This window comes from Carex rostrata, chromosome 31 (assembly GCF_964058835.1).
Source record: "Carex rostrata chromosome 31, lpCarRost1.2, whole genome shotgun sequence".
Classification (NCBI taxonomy): Eukaryota; Viridiplantae; Streptophyta; class Magnoliopsida; order Poales; family Cyperaceae; genus Carex; species Carex rostrata.
Genome location: NC_135948.1, coordinates 6,000,967 through 6,025,173, shown reverse-complemented (window position 1 = coordinate 6,025,173; position 24,207 = coordinate 6,000,967). Strand labels below are relative to the sequence as shown.

Here is a 24,207-nt window from a genome sequence, read left to right as displayed (position 1 = left end):
TTGGTGAACTAGAAATTGGGTCTATGACTAGTGCTGCAGAAGCATCATCGAATCATGCATAGATCAGTTTGCAGGAATGGATGCGAGACATGGATGTCGATATAGATATGCGAGAATAGCTCCACCCCAATTGTATTGTATTGGTCGGTCCAAATTCACGATCAAATCAAAATACCACAGCGAATTCTTGTCCCCGCTACTGTCTGGGAACAAAGTGGATGAGAATAGGTCTAAGATAAATGCACGGACATACCTACAAATTTTAAGAGAATGTGAGTACATTATTGGGAATGTAAAGTACAAATAAGTCGATAAATAGAAAATACTTACCACTTAAATTTTTGTTCATCAGCCTTGTCTGGCAGCTTCTTAAATCGATCACAGATCTTACATTTCAGCATAATCCACTTCGAATATTTTTCATTTCCCTCAGCCCCCATTTTTTTCATAATTTTTGATTGTTCATGATCTTAAAATTCTTAATTATGTATATTAAACTTTAATTAAATTTTTTAGTTTTTTGAACTTTTTTATAGTCTAGCACCCCTCATAAAATAACAAATGTTGGTTGATAGTTTAGTGGTTTGAGTTCTAGTTATTATGTGTGAGGTCATGGGTTCAATTCCCACTAGCCACATTTTTTTTTGTTTTTTTCACATATTACATTTTATAGATTAGCCCCCTTATTTAAATTTTCTAATTCTTCCCTTATCACTAATAATTCAAAAAACTAGCCTTTTGCATTCACCTCGTATGTTCTCCCCGTCACTAGGAGCCCCGTAATGGGTAAACCTCACAATAGCTCACGTCCTTCAACATGACTATGATTTATTAAATAAAAAAAATATAAGTCATTTCTTTATTTGAATTGTCATTAAAATATTAAAAAGAATAAATTTATTTTAGTTGGTTTAGTTAATACATGTTATCTCTCCAAATGGAAGATGAAAGGTGTGGTCTCAGGATGCCACCGCTCCACAAGTCCATGTATAAGCGCCGCATTGATGGCTCCACCAGGCATGACTGCAATCTGGTATAAGCCCAATTGAATCAAATATAATGTGTGTTTGACGTGGTATGGGGTATGCAAACGATAGTGCTTGACGTTTAAAACCTCCATACTCTACATTAGAAATAATTAGAAATTACAATCTGATGTGATTTCTGAACAAATTATGAAAATTAAATAAGTGAATGCTTACCTCCTTAGAAGCCTCACACACCCTATGATAGTATCCACAACAGATCGCTAAATGTCTTGTTCAGTAATCTAGTCTATCTCTCTTCTTCATCAGGTACTTCGTCTGCCATACTACAAAATTCGTTCAAAACTTTCAGTTCCCTCTAAATTATTCTCGCTCTATAAATTATTCTAAACTATTTTGAAATTTTCTAAATTATCCTAAACCGTTTTGGAATTTTCTGAATATTCTAAACTGTTTTGGAATTTTCTAAATTACTCTAAACCATTTTGAAAATTTCTAAATTATTCGGACAATATTCTAAATCATTTTAGAATATTCTAAATTATTCTGAACCATTTTGGAATTTTCTAAATTATTCGAGCAATATTCTAAACTGCTTTGGAAATTTCTTAATTATTCTAAATCATTTTGGAATTTTCTAAATTATTTGGGTAATAATCTAAAGCGTTTTGGAATTTTTTAAATTATTATAAACTGTTTAGGAATTTTCTAAATTATTCGGACAATATACTAAATCATTTTGGAATTTTCTAAATTATTCTAAACTATTTAGGAATATTCTAAATTATTTGGGCAATATTGTAAACCGTTTTTGAAATTTTCTAAATTATTCTAAACTATTTAGGAATTTTCTAAATTATTCGGGCAATATTCTAAACCGTTTTGGAATTTTTAAATTATTCTAAACCGTTTTGGAATTTTTTAAATTATTCTAAACTATTTTGAAATTTCATTAATTATTCTTAATCATTTTAGAATTTTCTAAATTATTCTGACAATATTCAACCGTTTTGGAATTGTAATTTTTTCGAATCCATTTTGAAAATTTCTAAATTATTCAGACAATATTCTAAATTATTGGAACAATATTCTAAACTATTTATAAACATCCTAAACTAATTTATTATTTTCTATATTAATTATTAAAAAAAGAACTGATGCCACTGGTTGCCAAAAAGCTCCTCAGAATAGAAGAGAGAAATGGGACTGGGTGTTAAATAAGCAACATTCCTAACTGCTGCTTTTATAAGTGGCTCTGGGTGAGAAACCGGTTATTTTATCGCTGGTCTCGGGTTACCGGTTATTTTAACACCGGTTGTAGAAGGTTAGAAACTAGCAATATTTTAGTCGAAAAGATGCTTCAAAATCGGCAACCCTTTGGCCAGTTTGATCAGTTTTGGAAATCCTGCTCAAACATGGATATAATTTGAAATTAATTATATATTTTGGATATTAATAAAAATTTCGGTTCCCCATGGATATACGTAGGGGGTAGAAGGAAGAAGTGGATTAATAATTTAATTATGAATGTGCATTTATAAGGTCAAACTGGTAATTAACAGCAGGCTCGTTGACTATTTTTTTTATTGAGTCAAGTCAAGGACTAACATGGAAGAACGTGATCTCCTTGCGACCTGGTGTGATGCTAAGAAAGTGACGTTCTTTATTTGCAAGTGGAGATTACTTACTGCGTCGACTAATTAGCAGTTGTGCTATAAAAAATAGTCATTCTTCCTCAGCTTTTCCAGACGACAAGAAAATTAAGGAATTGTCCTTGTCAGAAATGGTGCGGAGTTGCTCAGTTCTTCTGGTACTAGCTGTTGTTATAATTGGAGTCCATAGTCAGCTTGATTCTCTAGGTAATTAATACTGCTATGTCTAGTATGCATTACATTTGCCTTGCCTGGTTTCTCTCAGTATTTTCTCTGTTTTGTTTTTCATTTAATTTTGTTATTACTATAAAACGACTATATAAGAAAAAAAAAAATTCCAAGAAAGCCAACGGGCTATAAATCATAGGATATATCAAAGATCTTTGGGATCACAATTTTTTAGCTCTATATATAGGCTTAAATATCTCTTAATTTCTTCTTTCTCTACCAACTGTTCCACAAATCAATTTCTCTTGCTCCCTTATCTTTTAGAGCTCTTTCCTTTTTATGGTTCGGTAAGTCTTAATTGAAAAATAACAATGCACATGCATTAACATTCTCTTTCGTTTCCTGAGGAGCGTGTATTGACATTCATAATTAAAAAAAAATAGGGAAACAATATATCCCCACTCTAAGAATCTTTTTCTAGTCGGTCTTCTCTCCTTTCTTGATTCAAAATGGCATCTTTTCTTCAATATGTTGAGAGAGAAATATGAAATGTAAAATATATATATATATATGAGCACGTGAAAAATTAATGAAGCCTAGATTATATATGGGGGAAGGACAGTTTCCAAAAATAGCATATATGTAATATCATATGAAACGAGATTTTGTAATTAATTAGGAACTTAATCCCGTATATCAGAGTATCTTGGTTAATTAGTTTGCCCTTATAGATTTGTTCAAATGAATTCCTAGCTATTTTTTTTTTCAGGTTTTGTAAGCATTGACTGTGGAATTCCTGCACATACATCCACTGTTGAGAGCGACACGAAGTTGGTTTATGTATCTGATGAGCAATTCATTGATACCGGAGTAAACTCCCAAATTCATTCCCAGTATATCTCGGACAACCTACGCAAGCAATTTCTTACGGTCAGAAGCTTTCCCGATGGAACCCGAAATTGCTACACCTTAAGATCCTTAACAATAGGATCAAAGTACCTTGTAAGAGCAACATTTATGTATGGGAATTACGATAACTTAAATAAGTCCCCTGTATTTGATATCCATTTGGGGATCAATTATTGGGACACATTTAACACAACTACTGCAGATGATGTTTACTACACTGAGATTATAGTGTTGGCCACTGCTGATTACCTACAAGTTTGTCTCATAAATAAGAATCAGGGTACTCCATTTATCTCTTGGCTGGACTTGAGGCCAGTGCAGGCAAGCACTTATCAATATGCAAATTCAACACAATCTTTGGTTAGCATAGACAGACTGAACGTAGGAGCAAGCAATTATCCATTAGTAAGGTAAACAATTATTTCGTGTTTACCTTTGTTGTTTCAAATTAATCAATTATTGTTTGGACCAATAAATTTGTTTGTGATGCTTTTCGATCTCTCCACCAACTACTACATTCTAAATACAATACATAATTTAAGGAACTTCGATACAATCTTAAAATTCTTAATTATGTATATTGCAAATGGACAATGGTACCAAATATCCATAACTTTATGGGAATGAGTTCTCTCCTAGTTTCAGACTTAAAAGAAAATGAAAACAGAAATTTACCATATGAAATGTGCTTATCCCTATGTCAAATTCCAGTCAGTCAAAAGGGAGAAAGCAAGTGTGTCCATGTGGGTGTCTTAATAACTGGTTTGCTTAAAAACTGAACAGATACCCTTCTGATCCGTATGACCGGATTTGGACAAACTTCACAATGGATACATGGACAGAGATCTCAACCACCTCCATCATTCAACCCGACAAAAACTTTATGACACCCTCTTTTGTAATGCAAACCGCCGCCACCTCTTCAGGCACCAATAAACCCCTATTCATCTCTTGGAGCTCCAACAATGAATCAACTGTATTTTATGTAATTCTTCACATTAGCGAGATCGAGGATGTTCCAAGCACTGATTTGAGGGAGTTCAATATATATGTCAATGGAGTGCTAACATTCAAATCTGTGGTAGTTGATAAACTATATTCAGGAACGGTAACATACTATATATCATCTAATAATGAATATAATGTGTCACTTGAGGCTACTTCAAGGTCAACTCTCCCACCTCTACTGAATGCGTTTGAGCTCTATGTCATTATGCCCATCACAGGAAATCCTACCCGTAGTGGTGATGGTAAGTTTGATAATAGATATTAGTCTCATGTAATTTCTTTTGCTTTTCTTTTTTAAGAGGTGGAGGATAACCCACTGGTTTCATTAATACAGTTTTTTACAGCTATTAGATAACTATAACAACTACCAGAAAAATAGTCCAATTTATTTTGCTTAACCATTCATGGGAATTGGGGGAATTGGGATCATGAACTGGTCTTGTTAATCCGTCCAAATGCAAGAATCTTGATCTTATGGATCAAACACAGGGGTGTCAGAGGGAAGAAGAGGGAATGTGGGTCAATTTTTTTTTTTAATTTTTTTGTACTTATGTATGATTTTTTATATATAATTTGGAGTAAAATGACATGCTATCGTAAAATTGACTCACATTCTGAGTAGAATTTTTTTTATATGATTGATCCCAATATGTGTTTGACCCACAAAGTTTGAAAGTATAGCTATTGATAACCTGTCACATAAGATAATTATGATAACTATTGATAATTATTAATAAATAATGTCAAATGTTTTCATTGCTTGTTAAATTCTCAAAACTTTTCATTAATATGAATATAATCGTTGTGTTTTTATGTGATGCCATAATGTATATAAATTTAATCGCAGTTACTGCCATTAATGCAATTAAGGCGAACTATAAAGTAAACAAAGGTTGGAGTGGTGATCCTTGTGGTCCTACGGAACTTTCATGGACTGGTGTCACCTGCGCCACTGATTCCACCAACATTCCAAGAATCACAGCCCTGTGAGTATATATTTTACTACATAAATTTTCATTTTCAAATAAGCAGCAGTTATTTACTTTGTGAGAATTTTTTCCTTTTTCTGTCAGAAACCTGTCATCCAGCGGTTTGACAGGCGCAATAATACCTACTTTTGGAAATCTAAGCTCTCTCAAGTCATTGTAAGTTTCTTTTTAAGTTAAAATTAAATTCTTAGTTGAGATAAGTGTCTTGGAAATACTTCTGCACTCGACACCAGTAAAACACAACTGGAATCAATAATTTGTAACATCTTCAATTTGTGTTGAGCAAATTAAATATTTACTGTTAGAGTTTTTTCCCTACATTGGTATATTTCAACTTTTTTTCGCATATTAACTTTTCTATTGCCTTTTTTTGTTTTTTTTTTTCTGTTTCTTTTCCTTTTTTTCAGGGACTTGTCTGATAACAACTTGTCAGGGGATCTCCCTGCTTTCCTTGAACAACTATCAGCTCTTACATACCTGTAGGTTTTCGCATTAACCTATATTTTGTTCAAACAAAAAAAATCATCATCCATTAGGTAATTATTTTATAAAATTTCCAGGGACATAACTGGAAACAGCAAGATTTCTACCACCCTTCCTCCTGGTCTCCAAAAAAAACAACAAGATGGGACTCTAACATACAAGTATGTATTGTTGTTTTTTGAGTGGTTTAATTAATTTTCGTCTATTTTTTAAGCTATAGAGTAATACGGCTGAAATTTTTTCTTAGTATTACATTTATGACAGCTCGTCAAATAATTTTCCCAGCAGAAAAGTATTAGTTGAATCAAGTAAACATAAAATTAACTGTGTTACCCCAAATTCTGAGCACCGCATGAAACCACCACTTAGACATTTCATCTAACAATTTTTGTGCAAATGGTAAAATATCCACCGAAATAACAAGCAGTACCCTTCTACCTAATTGAGGAAAGATCAACTAGGATATTATCCAGTACATCAAGTACCAAGTACCATAGCTTGGAAAATCGGTCTAGTCTGAATTGATTCGGTCAAGTCGGAATGGTATCGGTTGGATCTGAGCTGATATATATTCACCTGAGTTTCTCGCCCAAGCGATTTCCGCCAAAAATTGGTTAAACCGGGTTGACTCGGCTGAATTAGCCAATTTTTTGACCGAGATTCCGAGTTAGTCTGATTCTTGAGCTAATTCTTTCCGAGCTTTGACAGAATGTTGCATATTTCATTTTTTTCCTTAATCTGCGATGATCTATTTCTTAAATAGATGAATGAAAGAACAAAAAAGGTCTGACACTGAAACTTATTACAACTCTAAGAAAATGGACCGGCTGAATTTTTTTCAACCTTTCATTATTCAATCCTTATTTTTCAGTTATATTTTTATCTAAGATTTAGTATCAACGAAATATTTTATAATATTTTCTTATCATCACTTGCATCTATTTCAATAATTCTAAGATCTAATTAATGTTCTATATTTTGTTTTTTATAATATCACCCATAAAAATAATTTATGTTTTCATTAATCTTTTCATGACATAATATTTTCCAAATTATTTATTTAACAAAAAATTTCCCATTTTTTTATACAAAATAAGTTTTTGCCAAAAATATCCGAGTTTTCAATCCGATTCACCCGATTCCGAGCCGCTTCACCTAATTCCGAGCCGATTCCACCCGATTCCAAGCCGATTCCGGCCGATTCCAATTCCGGTTCTGAGAGTAGTACTACTAACAACAGCAGGTATCAATATCGAGCTTCCGCAACTTCCTTGCTCTCTTTTTTTCCCCACGTTTGGATGTCCAACAGAAGTCTGGAATTTCGCACAAAAGTTTGCTGATAGAGAAGATGTTGAGTTCCAAACAGAAATAAAGTAGAACTGCACGGGGCCTATTTCCACCCGAGTAAGTACAGAGTGGCTTAAAATAAAACATCTATGTGTTAAAATAGCATCAAAAGAACTGACTGCATTCTGGTTGCATCAAAGGCTATAAAAAGTTAACTTGCAAGATAACTCGAGTAAAATTCTCGTTTGGTGCATCATTTGTAAGAATACCAGCAGGTTTGGAACTATTCCAGCTTCTAATTTACTAATTATGTTGGCCTTTTTGTTCAATTTCTTCTTGCTGTATAGGTTTGGAGATTCTAAAAAGCCGACTAACAAAAAGAAAATCTCAGTAGTTCTAATAGCAGTCGTGGTGGTCGTGATTGTGGTGCTTGTCATTGCAGTTGCAATTGTACTAATCCTGTGCTTGAAAAGGCCCAGACGTAAGTCATGCCATTTCTGCTTCTTTTCTTCTTTTTTACCCTTTAAGATAAAAGAAATAACTGTTCTCCAATTGCCTGTTTCATATTATACGGTTTATTTATTGTGTTATTAAAGCCTATCATTGCAACCAATCATCAGAACAACAACCAAGAAAAATATATTGGCCTGGGTTCAACACATAACCAGGAAAACTCAGGTGGTCGTAACTTGTACCAGTTGGGCTGTCTTTTTGGTGCTGGTTTTTTGTGATAAATCATCATTAATTATAAACAGGACGCTCACATCTGCGCAGCTAAAACCAACCTTTATATTTGCTTTTTAATTCAAGGCTGACAAGATAATATACCTTCAATATTTTCATCTCGCAGCGAACCAAATAAACATACCAAAACCATATGAAAGCTATGGATCCACCCCTCTGGCAAATCATTATGCAGGAAACTATGCAAATAGTCCTCAACCAAGCATTCCTCAAGCCAATAGTGTTGGCTCCAATTATTCAAGCCTATCTAAACCAAATGGAGCAGCCGAAGGAATGTTGAATCTTGAAAACCGTCAATTCACTCACAGTGATCTGATGAGAATAACAAATAACTTACAGAATAATATTGGAACTGGAGGATTCGGAAGTGTGTATGTGGGCATCCTGGAAAATGGAACTAAAGTTGCAGTGAAGATGCGCTCTCAGGCATCTTCACAAGGAGTCAAAGAGTTCTTAGCTGAGGTAACCATTTTATTTTACATTTCCATATCTTAGTCCTTACACAAGGTCTGTTCCATATATATTGTTCGTTTTTTTTTTTTTTAAGATCCTGACTAGAAGGCTAAGGTAACCATTTTGGGTTAAAGATATATGTTTCTTTTTTTCTTTTTTTTTTTCCCTTTGTTTCCAGGCACAAAATTTGACAAGGGTTCATCACAAGTACTTGGTGTCACTAGTTGGCTATTGCATGGATGGAGATTGCATGGCGCTTGTGTACGAGTATATGCAAGAAGGAACTCTACAAGATAAACTCAGAGGTCATTAATTACTATTCTTTACCCAATCATTATCTTTTACCATGATCGAGGTTATTCAAATAGTTATGTGTTCTGATAATATCAGTGTAGTAATATTAGGTTTCTATGCGGTATGCGGAAGGGCACCGCATACCGCATATACGGTATGCGGCCGCATATGCGGATTTCTATGCGGATTTATATATGCGGATTTTAAAATAAGAATTCATATATATTTGAAAATTGAAATACATAGTAATACAAATAGGAATAAGAATTTATGAGTACAAATAGAAATACATAGTAATGACAACATGCCAATATCATCAGTAATAGTAAATTAGTAATACAGAGTAATACAAATAGTAATACATTTCCTTGAGAATTACAGTAACCTGTTACTGTTATTCCGATTCCAACATCAATGAAGTCCATTGGTTGGGATCTAAATAACAGGTTCAAGGAATAACAGCTGATTTATTATCAGTTTGGTCAGGTAAAAACCAACAAGTTCTGTAACAGTACAAATACATAATAATACATAGTAATACAAATACAAATACAAATAGTTAGAACAAATAACAGGTTCAAGGATTATATGCGGCCTGTTAAAACATATGCGGTCAAAAATATGCGGCCGCATATTAAACCGCATATTGATTTTCTATGCGGTTCGGAGCCGCATACGCATATGCGGCCGCATATGCGCCGCATATTACCTAATATTACTACACTGGATAATATAGTTAAACATTTAATTTTGTCGGACTGCAGGTAATGGAAAGCCATTGACTTGGAAACAACGGCTTCAAATTGCATACGAATCTGCACTAGGTATAACAACTTTTTAAAATCTGGATTCTGAGGCACATATCATTTTGCTCAATAATGTGGATAATTACTTAGTTTTACATTTTTTTGCGTCATATTAAAAAAAATGGGTAACATAAATTACAATTTCATTGTCACTTGAGGTTCATAATTGTTTGTTATTGAGGATTTAAGAAGTAGAGCATCATGAAAATACTGGGTGTGACATTACTTAATTGAAATAGCATCATTTAACTAAGTGTTTATCAATACAAAAACGTTGAAGGGTTGGAGTATTTGCACAAGGCATGTAATCCACCACTAATTCATAGAGATGTGAAGACCAACAACATTCTTTTAAATGTAAATCTTGAGGCAAAGATTGCCGATTTCGGGTTGGTAAGAGCTTTCAACGAAGCAAGTACTCATGTTTCAACTGCAGTTGTTGGCACCCCAGGTTACCTAGACCCTGAGTAAGGCCCCTTTTCTTTATTGCTTTTGATTTAGAATTCTCTTTTTAATTTGTTTTCTTTGATCTTCTTAGTAACCTTTATTTTCCTTTATTGATTTAAAGAGAAAATTTACCTCAGAATTTAACTTAGTAGTTGCCTACCAAGTAATAACAAATGTAACAATTGATCGCCTGATTCATCCCTGACATATATTCAATTTTGTTACACCTGATTCAGCCCTGAGATAACATATGATTAAATCTGTGCAATTCAGGTACTATTCATCATACCAGCTAAGTGAAAAGAGTGATGTGTTTAGCTTTGGAATTGTTCTTCTAGAGATCATTACAGGCAAGCCTCCCATCATCGCAGGACCAGATGGAGGCCATGTGGCAAAATGGGTAAGTCAAAAACTATCAAGAGGTGACATAGAAAGCATAGTGGATCAAACAATGCATGGACAGTATGATATAAACTCTGTCTGGAAGGTTACTGAACTGGCACGCAAGTGCACGGAACACACCTCTGCTCAGCGGCCTACAATGAGTACAGTAGTTGCAGAACTCAAGGAAAGCCTTGAATTGGAGACCTCTACAGAGGGCACCCGTAGCGGGAGTACAACTTATACAAACCCGAATAATTATGCAAGAAATGACAATTTTGTAAGTGATGTTAGTCAAAACAGTGCTTTCGAGATGGCCTACATGGAAGGCATGCCTGCACCAGGTCCCACAGCAAGATAATTTGTCCATCTTTTTCCTTAGTGAATTGTCTACAAGCATTTTGTGCGGTTCCTTTCTATTTTAATTCAATTTTTTATTTTAATTAGAACTTTGCTACACTTTAATTTCGAGTTTGTGAATGTTGTGTAATAATAACAATAATTCCTAGTCTCCAAGTGTGCTTTTTCTTAAACAAATTAAACCATCTAGGTACAATTAATCTTTTTTTTTTGACATATTATTTCATATGTTTGTTATTGTATTTTCCAAAGAGAAAACAAAAGGTTCATATAGCTATAATGTGATAAGCTGGCTTAGCCATCCCAGCCACCATTAGACCTGACTCAATAATAATTCATTTTAAAATTTATCAATAAATACATAAGTGACAAATAACTAAGTAGAGTTGTCTTCTACCATCAAAACCCAGTTTGCTGTCTCTACCTTTGTGAACCGCAGTTTAGCTTCTTTATTATGTATTTAATAACAAAATTAGCTTTTGATGTTGTTTTGAAAAAAATCATTTTATCTCTATTTTATAAACTAGTAACTATTTATATAAACTATAGGAACCATTGCAAAAATTTGCGATCTGGTAGGTCTGACTATTTAGTTTTACACTCAATGCTTATGCAACACTAATTGAATTACACAACAACTAGCTGTTCTCAGTTTCAAAATCAAATCTCATCAAACAAATGGTAATTTCAAGTGAATTTAGGTTTCAATAAGTTAATTTTATTAGCCATTTGGAATTTCAGGTCAACTTAATCAAAACATTAACCAAAAAAAAAAAAAAATCAGACATACATTTAATTAACTGAGTCAAATTAATTGTTGAGATCAGAATCTCAAGACCCTTCTTTGAAAGATCAGGAACACAATAACGAAGCCGAACAAGGAAATAAAAGAAAAAGGAAGTAATGACAAAATTATAAGAGTTCTAACCCTCTGTGGCTCAGTGTGATGGTCAAGTACCACTTCTTCTCAACTCTCGGCTCGAAAGATCCAACACTGCCGAGCAAAACCCTCCCCCATCTTAAATTCCCCATTATGAAAGGTCGGGCGACCTCTCCATCGTCACCTTCCATTCGGCCCGCTTATCTAATCCGGCCCAATTTTGTAGAGAGAGAAAAAAAAGTCGATTCAGAGGTGATCGGAAATAGTGTTGTAAATAACAGTACGCAGATTGATCATAATTTTGTAAATAACAGTACCTGACCATTTACACTCATGATATACTTTTATGCGACCGACATATACTGTGCTTTTTCGGGGATAGTGCAGGGGTCAGAAATATTTGTTCGTTGAGATTCATGCGGAACATATTTGAACGATTGAGATTTTCTAAAAAACACTTAAAGTTTGAACATCACAGAGGATGCAAATTCTTGGTCCATTGAAACAATAAACTGAAACAGGAGGGGTTCAATTAAGTGATTCTAAAATTTATCTTTTTTCCTTTCTTAAATTACTCTATTAAAATTTCTACTTCATTTTTATTTTATGTAATAAGTTCTTAGTAACAGAAAAATACTTTCGATGTCAACCATTAATGAAACTTGAGAGTTTGATCCTCATTTTTCTCTCAAAATAAACTTTTTGATCTATAGCTGCGGGTATGAATTTCCTAAAATAACTCAACTTTTGAATTTTGAATCAAGACCGTTCAATTTAATTACGTCGTTCAAAATTATCTCAGAATTCGAATTCGTTGCTCGAGATGTGTACACTCCATTTTGAATGAATTATCACGAATTTGAATCGAACAATTCCAATTTAAAACTCAACTTTTGAGTTCACTGAATATGAACTCCAGCCGCAGACGGTATTAAAAGGTCCGTACTGTTTGTCTGTTTCTTGATGGAACTAAGCAAATTTGGACTCGACTTCTGTTTACTTGTCTTGAAAGTTGAAAATGATCCGATGCGGCTCCTTCCGAATTTTTTATTAATATTCAAATTTAATATTAAATTTAAAAAAATAACCAACTCAGCATGTTTTCTCGAAAAATACCCTTTCCGGAAAAAAATTTTCCGGAAATGGCTTCTAAAACCGGAAAAAAAATTTCCGGACTCAGCCTTCTATTTACGGAAAAAAAATTTCTTGTTTCGGAAACCAGAAATTTTTTTCCGGAAACAGAGGGAATTTTCGGAAAATTTTTTTCTGAAATTGCATTGATTTCGTTTATAAAATCCGCGGAGTGTTGTCACTTTCACAGACCGCGTCTTCTCCCACAGTAAGTTATTATATCATTATTTTATTTTAATTTATTTAAATTAAGTTCAATTTAATTATTTTAAATTTATTTAAAGTTAATTATTTAATTTGAATGATTTAAATTATTTCAAATTATTTAAATTTAATTTATTTATAATTTATAATTTAATTAATATATAATTTAAATTTAATTTATTTATAATTTATAATTTAAATTTAATTTATTTATAATTTTTAATTTAAATTTAATTTATTTATAATTTTTAATTTACAATTTAATTTATTTATAATTTTTAATTTACAATTTAAATTTAATTTACTTATAATTTAGAATTTTAATTTAATTTATTTATATTTTAAATTTAATTTATTTATAATTTTAATTTATTTTATTTATAATTTTAATTTCATTTATTTATAATTTAAATTTAATTTGTTTATAATTTAAATTTAGAAGTATTTAATTTGTAATTCTGAAATAATTTTGATTAATTCTGAAATGATTTAGAATTGTTTTAGGAACTTTTTGCTTTTCGGATTCCTTACGGAGCTCTGACTGTCAGATCGATCAGTTTTCGATTGAGGTAATTTTATTTTCTTTATGTTATTTTTATTTTAATTTAATTTATAATTAATTACTTCATTCCAAAATATTTTTTATTTTTTATAATATTATCCAGAAATTTTAGAATTGTTTACAACCTTCCAAAATGGTTTATAATAATTTAAAAAATTTCAATATAGTTTAGAATGTTGCCCTATTAATTTATGAAATTTCAAAATAGTGTAGAATAATTATTGAAAATTGTATAGAATATTTTTATTAATGGCAACACAATTTGTAATTACTTATATGCTATTATTTTTTAAATTGCCAGACCAATCGAAATTAAAAATGACAACTATTTGTGTGAAAATTTATATTGGAGGGGAAATCCAATACAATGTGTTACATTCCGAAATTTTAAAACTTGATTAAAATTGATAAATCGATCAATTTTGCTTAAATAAAAAGTTTCATTAACTTAACGATCATTCAGAAATTTTCTGACCGACTAAAACGAAACTAAAATTTCGAAATAGAAATGAATCATAAAATTATGTACATTAAAATTTAGAGGGTTAAAACATAAAATAAATAGTTGTATTGAGTTCTAATTAAGAGAATAAATATACAAAATTATTGTACCAGTAAGATTAATATAAAACTTACAATTTCATTCAATTATGAATTTTAGATATTCGATTTGATATTTATATATATACACTATTTGATATCAAATTTTTCGGGTTCTAAAATTGAATTATCAACACTTGAAAATATTCGTACGACATTATGGAAATTTTATGAAGCCTCGATTCGAGTCATGAAATGAAGGAATGATTTGTGGATAATTACATGATATGAATTATTAAACTTTAGAACTCATTTAGAAGAAAAAAATAAAACTTATAACAAAGGTAATTGAAAATTTATAACTTCTGATTTTCGTCAGATTTAATTCGCACCCTATAGGTATCAATTAATTTAAACTTTGTTTCTTTTGGAAAGTCTCAACCATTCAAACCTTGTAGCACGAATCTTGAAGCATCAATTAAGAAAACCTCCCTATTTCTTTTCCTCTCCTCCTCTGTCTCTGTCCGTGACCCATCCCCAACCCCCCCTTTCCTTTCCTCTTGCTACGCCAAAGAAACAGAGGGGCTCCGCCCCCTCTTCCCTCCTCCGTCGCCGGTGAGCCGCGCCGCGCCACAGCCCCATCTCCCTCTCCTCCTCTTCTTGGTCCGACCCGCCTGACCCGCCAGAAATTCTACGCCCAAAAACAGGGGCTCCGCCCCTCTTCCCTTGGGTTGCTGCCACGGCCACCCCGCCGGCCGCCACCCCATCCTCTCCTCTCTCTATCTAACCCGGGGCACTAATCTCTTGGATTCTTCGCAATTGCCGTTGATTTTTGCGAGCTTTCGAGAAACCCTAGAAACTAGGGTTATGGTGCTGAGCCGTGCTGGTGTCGATTGGTGCTGTCCCGGTACTCCCTTCGTGCTGCTATGGTGCTTGCTTGTGCTCGAGTGAGATGGCCGCGAGGCGAGACGAAACCCTCGGAACATGCCACTTTCTTTCGACATTTCCTCTTGCGGTTAATTTCTAAAATTCGTGAATTGTGTGTATTGATGAATTGATTAATGTCGTAGGATGTGAATTTGTTAAGTTTCGAGTATGGGTTGTTGATTTTCCCGACTCGATCGAATTGCTCGAATAAATTAAGTATAAGGGGTTATATTGCAAAATGATTTTATTAATGGTCGGAATGGTAAAATATATGAACATAGTGATTGTATGAATTAAAGGGAATTGTAGTTAGGATTTTGTAAAGAGAATTATAGTTAATTACACCTTTGCTCGGGTTGTTGATTTTCCCGGTAAATGGTGCTGATTTTGTGTGTGTACCAGTTCTTGACTTGACAGGGACCAAAAATGTAAATAAATTAAATAAGTAGGCCATTGGATTAAAATGTAAGACATGCATGAGAATTTTATACATGGGATTTGAAAGTGAAAATAGTTATAATGAACTTGAAATGAATTGTAAATTTTAAATAGGAGGCTTAAACCTTTACTAAATTATGGGTCTTTAATTAAATTGAATTGGAAATAAATAATTGATCCGTAAATGGGCCAAAGTGAAATAATTGAGTAAATTGGGCCTTTGAGTGTTTAATTGGATAAATAAGGTGAATTGGGCTTGAAATTTCATAAGCCCTGAAATATTGAAATGAATATGACATGAGGTGTATATGTAAATTTGGAATTGGACTTGAATTAAAATGATTATAAATGAGCCGAAAGGTATAAAAGAATTGACGAATTGAAATACGACTTTTGGAATTTAAGTTTTGAGAATGTAACCGAACTAAACCGAGTAATCGTATAATATAGGTGTAGGCTCAGTCGAGCCAGATTTTGCGAGACAATACGAGACGTCCGATCCTTAAATTAAGCGGTACGCTCGTCATACTAAGGTGCGGGATTCTTGGACTTGTTTGATACTTTATTTTCAGGAATTAAACTGCATATTCGTTTGTCATGTTGAATATCATTGATTGCATCACTGAATTGTGTAGAGCATTTGCATAGCCCAATCAAATTAAACTCGAATTGATCTGAATTGAATGATTTGCATGCTGGTATGGTTATAGGTTATGTTGATCTATTGTGATCTGATTTTGATTGAAAGTCACCACGAACTGTGTATGTGAATGTATGTGAATGGATTTACGAAGTTAAGCACTTGGATCCAATGAATTTGCCAAGTCGGGCTGTATGCTGACTTGGATTCCCAGGATCCTAAATGGCCTTAGGTGAACGGCTCTCGATATTCCCAGTACCGGTTGGGACGAGGGAGGGTGATTATGTTATGTGATGATATGTGATTTGAGATCGTGGGTGACTTGTGTAACGTCTATGGCTCGGTGGCATTTTCCTACGTGTTAATGCATTTGAACGGTCGATTGAATATGACGAATATTGGAAACGATTCCAGAGAGGATTTTCTTTATATGATTCGAACCAGATCGTAATAAACTGTTAAGCCAAGCGATTGCAGATGGGTGTCAGATAAAGGGTCCAGCGGTTGGCCATCTGTAGGTGTCAGTAACCCTACAGATGTGGGTTTGATAAAGGTTCAGCTCGAAAGAACATCTGTAATTGCTACAAGCCCTAATGAACTGAGTTATGAATCGAGTTAAGCCAGAATATATGTTGTGTTTGAAATTCATCTTGGAAATTCCGTAAACTGTGTTGCAGGTTGATTAAACTGTTGTCGTGCATTGGCATTCTGTTATTTATGTTTATGAATATATATCTGTTTGAACTGTTATTGGTTTGGGTTTCATTTTTGAATATAGAGTTTGATTGCAAGTCCAATAATCTAAACTGTGGCAAATTTCGCACTGAGGATTTATTCTCATCCCCACCCTCCCGATTATTTTCAGGTTCATTACACGGACGCAGCGAATGAGGATATTGGTAATGCATATAAAAGATCCACTGCCTTGCGTGTATATGTGACACCTGATAGATACACGCGGCAGGCTGTCAGACCCCCGCGGGATTTGGGGTGTGACACAATGATGATGGGGTCTATTACAGTACCTAAGCTAAATACTCATTACCACTAACTGTGAACCACAGTTTTGATTATCTTGTGAATGAGATTTATAAATTAATTGGGTACAATTCTAGCCATGCAAATCTAGAAATCCAGGCCAGGTTTAACATGTCCACCGATGGCCAACATGACTACCAATTAGTACCGGTAATGAACCAACAATCATTCGAAATGATTTTAGGAATTGTGTCATCTTTTCCACAAAGGTTACCGGTTCTGGAGTTATATGTAGAATTGGAACCGAACTATACCAGTCATATACCTGAACCTCGATCCCGACCCAGTACCAGTCGAAATGTTGTGGATCCCGACCCAATACCAGTTAGATCCCGACCTAGCACTGGTCGGTACTCTGTGGATGGAACAATGAGATCCCGACCCAGTATCGGTAGCAACTCTATGGATCAACCAGTTATAGCCCGACCCAGTACCAGTCAGAATCCTGTGGATCAAGACCCAATACCAGTTAGATCCCGACCTAGTACCGGTCGGCACTCTGTGGATATACCAACGAGATCTCGACCCAGTTCCAGTATGGTCCGCAGACATGTACGTGATTATTCGGATGTACCTGTGGATGTAATTGATTCTGATAGTTTGGAGAGTGGAGATGAGATGCTCTCCGGTGAGTCATCGGGTTCTGATGATGGTATCGAATAGCCCAACCAGTCACAACCTGTCACACCCCGGAACAAGGGGTCGTGCAGTTACGCCGTGAATATATAGATGACTATACATTCACAAGGCAATTACGGTGTAAACCTAACATAATATCGGTTTACAACATCACCACTTATCATTTAATTCGATTTAAAATCATGTTTATACAAATACATTAATAGATTATCAAAACATACTCAATAGTATATATAACTTCGTGCAATAACTATATAATTGAAAGATTTAAACAACCCCAAATCAATTCCCATTAACATTTTATACACAGTTTAAAACAAAAACAAAAACAAAAAAAAGGTTCATATTAAATCACAGTAAACGTTTAAGATACAATTAGGTTTACAAAACCACTCGACACGGTCCGATAACATGGTTATACACAAATACCATACCAAAACCCTATCGACATCAAAATGGACTCAATGTGAGGCATACCCTATCGCTATGCGGCTTAAACCTCACTGGTCGAGCACTCGAATCCCTTCTATTCGCGTTTACCTGCAAACACATACCAAAGAATAAAGTTCCCCGAGGGGATAGGGGGTGAGAAAACTCGTCAACCGTTTTCTCAGTGCGGAATTTAGTCAGGGCTACTGGATTTGTAAGAAAATCCATTACTGGAACTAAATAAACCCGCAACGAGTTTCAATTTAACAATTCGATAAAAGAAATGCATATGCAACACCTATAGAAGCAATTGAAATCCAACTCATATCACAATCAAATGAAATCGAAGAATTCATAGAATGGTTTGGTATAACAGATACAATTGCTAAGTCCGGTTACAATTGATAGATATCGACTATCCATCTCATTTGGCTTAACCTTTATCTGGCCTGGTTTATAGTCAAACATCCATATCAATTCGTCAATTTCCAATTTAGGATTGCATATCTCCCGATCATGCAACGGTTTGTCACTCTTCCAAAGAGAGACCAATAACAATCAATTATCCACAGTTTCAATCCTCCTGCTATACTCTACCTTTTTGGTATCAGTTAACCTAGCTCTGCCTTTCTCCTTGGTTACCGATACCCTCCACAATTAGGGTTATTCACCGTATGCGCATATGGGCCCTGAGACAAAGTCTAGTAGCTAGCTAGACATTGTCCCTACAATTCACTCATTTCATTCACAATTAACTTATCCTCTGCCCTCTTCACATTTCAGTACTGTGGTTCCATTCAATTATCAAAACGATAGAACAATCAATCGAATAACAATACCAACATGCTAGATCAACAATATCATATCAATTCAATTATATCATTACTTATTTTCATGCAATGCTGCAAATAATGCTAACAATAGAGATCCAACATGAGGTCATGCACAATAAGTCAATTAACAATTCAATCGGTATATATATATATATAAGCACATATATATATATACATGTACCGTTATTTAATTCTAAGTAATAGAATCCAAAACAGATCCCGTGAACCCCCGCACCTGATTATGAAGAGCGTATCTCGCACTTATGGTTCGAACGTCTCGAAAGATCCCGCAAAATCTTGCTCAACCAAGCCTACACCTATATTAACATATATACTTTCCTTAACATAATCCATATAACTTTGTATCCACCTTCTTGGTGTTAAAAATAGAGAGCGCTATTGGAGAAAGAGTAAACAAGAACACAAAATAAATGAAAAACAGAATTATAGACAGCAGCCCTAAATTCTGACCCTTGGTTACTAAAACTGCAATAACTTTTTATAGGAAACTCCAAACAACTTGAAACTTGAACCACTAGAAACTAGACTCCGAGACGCATCAAATAGACTGTTCATTTGTCCAGAATTATTTAGAATTGCCCATTCAAATTAGCTTCTTAATCGGCCTAAATATCTGCCCACTGTGCAGTCACAAATTTAATGGTAAATCAAGTTTATTCATCAACACTTGCTATTTTGATTCAATACGTTGGACATCATAGAATATGCAAAGTTCACCTTTTTGGATTCCAATTGAACAACAACATACACCAAAGAGGGAACAAATAAAAGAGACCTATTTAATAGCCTTCCGATTTAAAATTCCTTTTGATTTAATATGAAGACTTTTCTAATCAGTATAGAGACTTTCTCAATCAGTATCATCTATTTTGGAATAAATAATCAAGTCTTTCTCAATAAATATTAAGCCTTTCGGAGAAAATATTAACACTTCCTCAAAAATATTATGCCTTTGTTTAATTATCACCATACACAGTAAATATTAAGCCTTTCGGAGACAATATTAGCACTTCATCAAAAATATTATGACTTTGTTTAGTTATCACCATACACAATAAATATTAAGCCTTTCGGAGACAATATTAGCACTTCATCAAAAATATTATGACTTTGTTTAGTTATCACCATACACAATAAATATTAAGCCTTTCGGAGACAATATTAGCACTTCATCAAAAATATTATGACTTTGTTTAATTATCACCATACACAAAAGAGGGAACAAAGAAAAGAGATCAACACCAAATTGATTTCAGATTTTAAGAGAGTGAGAGAAGAACTTACCAATCAACACCTTTGTTTGTTGGATTAGACTAGGCAAATCAAAATATTTCTCTAATTTTCGGATTTGAACCAAACCCTAGATAGAAAATCAAGATTAAGATAGAATTGAGAAGAGAATCACTAAATTAACAACCTAGAAGCATAATGGAGATAGATTACTCATCATTTATACAAACATTTCAGATTTGAGCAAAACCCTAGCAATGGAGATAAAATTCAGATTTTTGATGAGAGAGGAGAGAAAAGGAGTACCAATGGGGAAGCTAGATGGCCACTAGAGAGAGATTCTCAACAATTTCCATTCTTTTCTTCAATTTCTCAAGGTTTCTTGGTGGATTTTTAAGAGAGAAGAGATGATCTCTCCTTCTCTTTCTTTTGGCAGCAAACACACAAGGAAGCAACGAAGGGAGAGAGAGGGTTGAATTGTTTACATGCATTTTGGACATTTTTCAAAATAGACCCTCCACTTATTTGATATTACTAAAAGAAGAATATACATATATATATACAATTTAATTTAACACTTAGGCTTTTAATTCAATTTGCATTTAAAATTTTATGTTATTATTATTATTTTTTTTTCACGGTGTTACACAACCACAGTCCCGTCAAATGCAATCCCGTCAATCACAGTACCCGATAATTGGTCGGGAAAATATGACATATCCAGTTGACAGTTTCAATGACATATCCGGTTTTCGGCCTGCAGATGTTGATTTTTTCGCCAGGTCAAAAAAACATTCGATAATCCATTGGCTAAGGGTATAGTTTATGAGTCGAAAACGGCTCTAAAGATAGCAATTAATGAGTTTCATCTTGAAAATAATTGTGAGTGCAAGGTTCTTCGAAGCGAACCTAGACGTTACGAGGTGGTGTGCAGAGATACTTTTTGTAAATTTAAGGTGAGCGCGAAGCAGAACCGTCTTTCAGAATCTTGGATTATTACCAAACAAGCACTTCCCCATACGTGCACAGTATCGACAACACGTACTGATCATTGTCAGCTTACAGCAGAGATGGTTGCCCTTGCGATTGATAAGGCCATTAGAAGGGATGTATGCTCTTCTATAAATCATATTCGAGATATCGTCATGATGAAATATGATAAGGTAACCCCCAAGTGCAATAAATTATGGATAGGCCGTGAGCTTGCTATTCCAAATCTGTTTGGGAGTTGGGAGAATTCGTACAACTTGCTTATTCCACTATTGGAAGCCATCAAGAGAAACAATCCAGGAACTAAGTATTGTGTGATGTCGACCCCGATTGAGAAAGAAATTGATAGGTTCTTCCACAGAGCGGCATGGGCATTTGGAGCGTGTATTGCAGCGATACCGTTCCTCAGACCAGTGATTAGTATCGATGCATGTTTCATGTCGGGACGGTACCAAGGTAGGCTGCTAACGGCATGTATGTACGATGCCGAAAACCAACTGCTTCCAGTAGCTTTTGCAATTGTGGAGAAAGAAAGCGCTGATAACTGGGGTTTTTTTATGAGATGGTTAAGGTTGGAAGTAATTGGAGATAATCGATTCTTTTGTGTCATATCGGATAGACATTTGGGAATTAAAGCTGTGTTCCAGGATCCAAATCTCGGATGGGATGAGTTAATATATTTGACTTGTCAGTAAGGAACAAAAAAAATATATTTAAATTAGTTAATACCTGTCATCTCTCCGAATGGAAGATGAAAAGTGTGCGTCTCCGGACGCCACCGCTCGACAAGTCCATGAATGAGGGCCGCATCGAGGGCGATATCGGGCAATGTCGCGAGCTGATATAAGCTCATTCGAATTAAAAACGGTGCGTACCTCTCATTATACTCGCATTTGTGCCGATAATGTCTCACGGTTAAAATCTTTTTACTCTAAAATAAGAAAAAAATTAATTACAATATTATTTGATTACTTACAGAGTTATGAAAATTGAAATAAGTAAATGTTTACCTCCTTAGACGCCTCAGATATCCTGTGATTACCGTGAACTATCCACAACAAGGGGCTAAATCTATGCTTAAGTACTTGGTCTGCCATACTACAAAATTCGAACAATATTGTAAATCACCTTAAATTTTTCCAAATTATTCTAGACCATTTCGGTATTTTCTAAATTATTCTAGACCATATAAAATGAACTAATTAATTATATTTTAAATTAAAATTAAAAAAATACAAATATAAAAACTTGAATCGCAGATCCGATCGATCAGATAATCAGAGCTCCGAAAGGGATCCGAAAAAAAAAGATTCCTAAAAAAATTCTAAATTAATCGAACAATTTTCTACGTTACTAGGTAATTTTCTACACCATTTGATATTTTCTAAATTATTCTAGACTATTTGGATATTTTCTAAATTATTCTAGACTATTTTGGTATTTTTTTTAAATTATTCTACACCATTTCGGTAATTTCTAAACAATTCTAGATCATTTTGGTATTTTCTAAATTATTCTACACCATTTAGGAATTTTCTAAATTATTCTACACCATTTTGGTATTTTCTAAATTATTGTACATCATTTTGGTATTTTCTAAATTAATCAGACAATATTCTAAACCATTAAAATGAACTAATTAATTATATTTTAAATTAAAATGAAAAAAATACAAATATAAAAACCTAAATCTCAGATCCGATCGATCAGACAATCAGAGCTCCGAAAGGGACCCGAAAAGAAAAGAAATTCCTAAAAAAAATTTAAATTAATCGAACAATTTTCTATATTACTAAGGTAATTTTCTACACTATTTGGTATTTTCTAAATTATTCTTGACTATTTGGGTATTTTCTAAATTATTCTAGACTATTTTTGTATTTTTTAAATTATTCTACACCATTTCGGTAATTTCTAAACAATTCTAGACCATTTCGGTATTTTCTAAATTATTCTACACCATTTGGTATTTTCTAAATTATTCTACACCATTTTTGTAATTTCTAAATAATTCTAGACCATTTGGGTAGTTTCTAAATTATTCGGGACTATTTTTGGTATTTTTCTAAATTATTCGGGACTATTTTTTGGTATTTTCTAAATTATTCTACACAATTTTGGTAATTTCTAAACAATTCTAGACCATTTCGGTATTTTCTAAATTATTCGGGACTATTTTTGGTATTTTTCTAAATTATTCGGGACTATTTTTGGTATTTTTCTAAATTATTGTACACCATTTTGGTAATTTCTAAACAATTCTAGACCATTTCGGTATTTTCTAAATTATTCGGGACTATTTTTGGTATTTTTCTAAATTATTCGGGACCATTACGATATTTTCTAAATTATTCTACACTATTTAAATAAAATAAATAAAATAATTAAAACAAATTAAAAATTACCTTAAATTTGAAGATGATTTGATGGAGAGGGGGTGATGGGGACGGGGGCATTTGTAGGTTATGGTATTTCCGGAATTCGGCTCTGTTTTCGGAAAAATAATTTCCGGACTCGGAAACCGGAAAATTTGTTTCCGGAAACAGAGGCTATTTCCGGAAAAAAAAAATCCGGTTTTGGAGGCTAATTCCAGAAAAAAAATTTTCCAGAATGGGTATTTTTCGAAAAAGAGTGCTGAGTTGAGTATTTTTTTTAAATTTAATAGTAAATTTGAATATTAATAAAAAATTCGGCGACTCCTTTCACAAAATTCGTCTTCCAATTGGGGTGATTTACGC

General features: G+C 33.6%; 1 protein-coding gene across 1 annotated transcript; it reads left to right on the top strand.

Moving 5' to 3' along the window:
• The first annotated feature begins 2,663 nt into the window (after positions 1-2,663).
• Positions 2,664-11,063, top strand: LOC144547670 (putative LRR receptor-like serine/threonine-protein kinase At5g59680). Its single transcript, XM_078296364.1, has 13 exons — positions 2,664-2,845; positions 3,576-4,125; positions 4,499-4,965; positions 5,571-5,709; positions 5,797-5,868; positions 6,120-6,191; positions 6,273-6,356; positions 7,830-7,963; positions 8,333-8,688; positions 8,858-8,984; positions 9,738-9,797; positions 10,060-10,246; positions 10,500-11,063. Exons 1-13 carry the CDS (start codon positions 2,770-2,772, stop codon positions 10,966-10,968), a joined length of 2,793 nt encoding a protein of 930 aa, XP_078152490.1. The 5' UTR covers positions 2,664-2,769; the 3' UTR covers positions 10,969-11,063.
• Positions 11,064-24,207: the final 13,144 nt, after the last annotated feature.

Coding starts and splice junctions, on each gene's coding strand:
- LOC144547670 (XM_078296364.1), top strand. CDS start 2,770: ATGGTGCGGAGTTGCTCAGTTCTTCTGGTACTAGCTGTTGTTATAATT. Junction 7,964..8,332: donor GTGCTTGAAAAGGCCCAGAC/GTAAGTCATGCC, acceptor TTCATCTCGCAG/CGAACCAAATAAACATACCA. Junction 8,985..9,737: donor TCTACAAGATAAACTCAGAG/GTCATTAATTAC, acceptor GTCGGACTGCAG/GTAATGGAAAGCCATTGACT.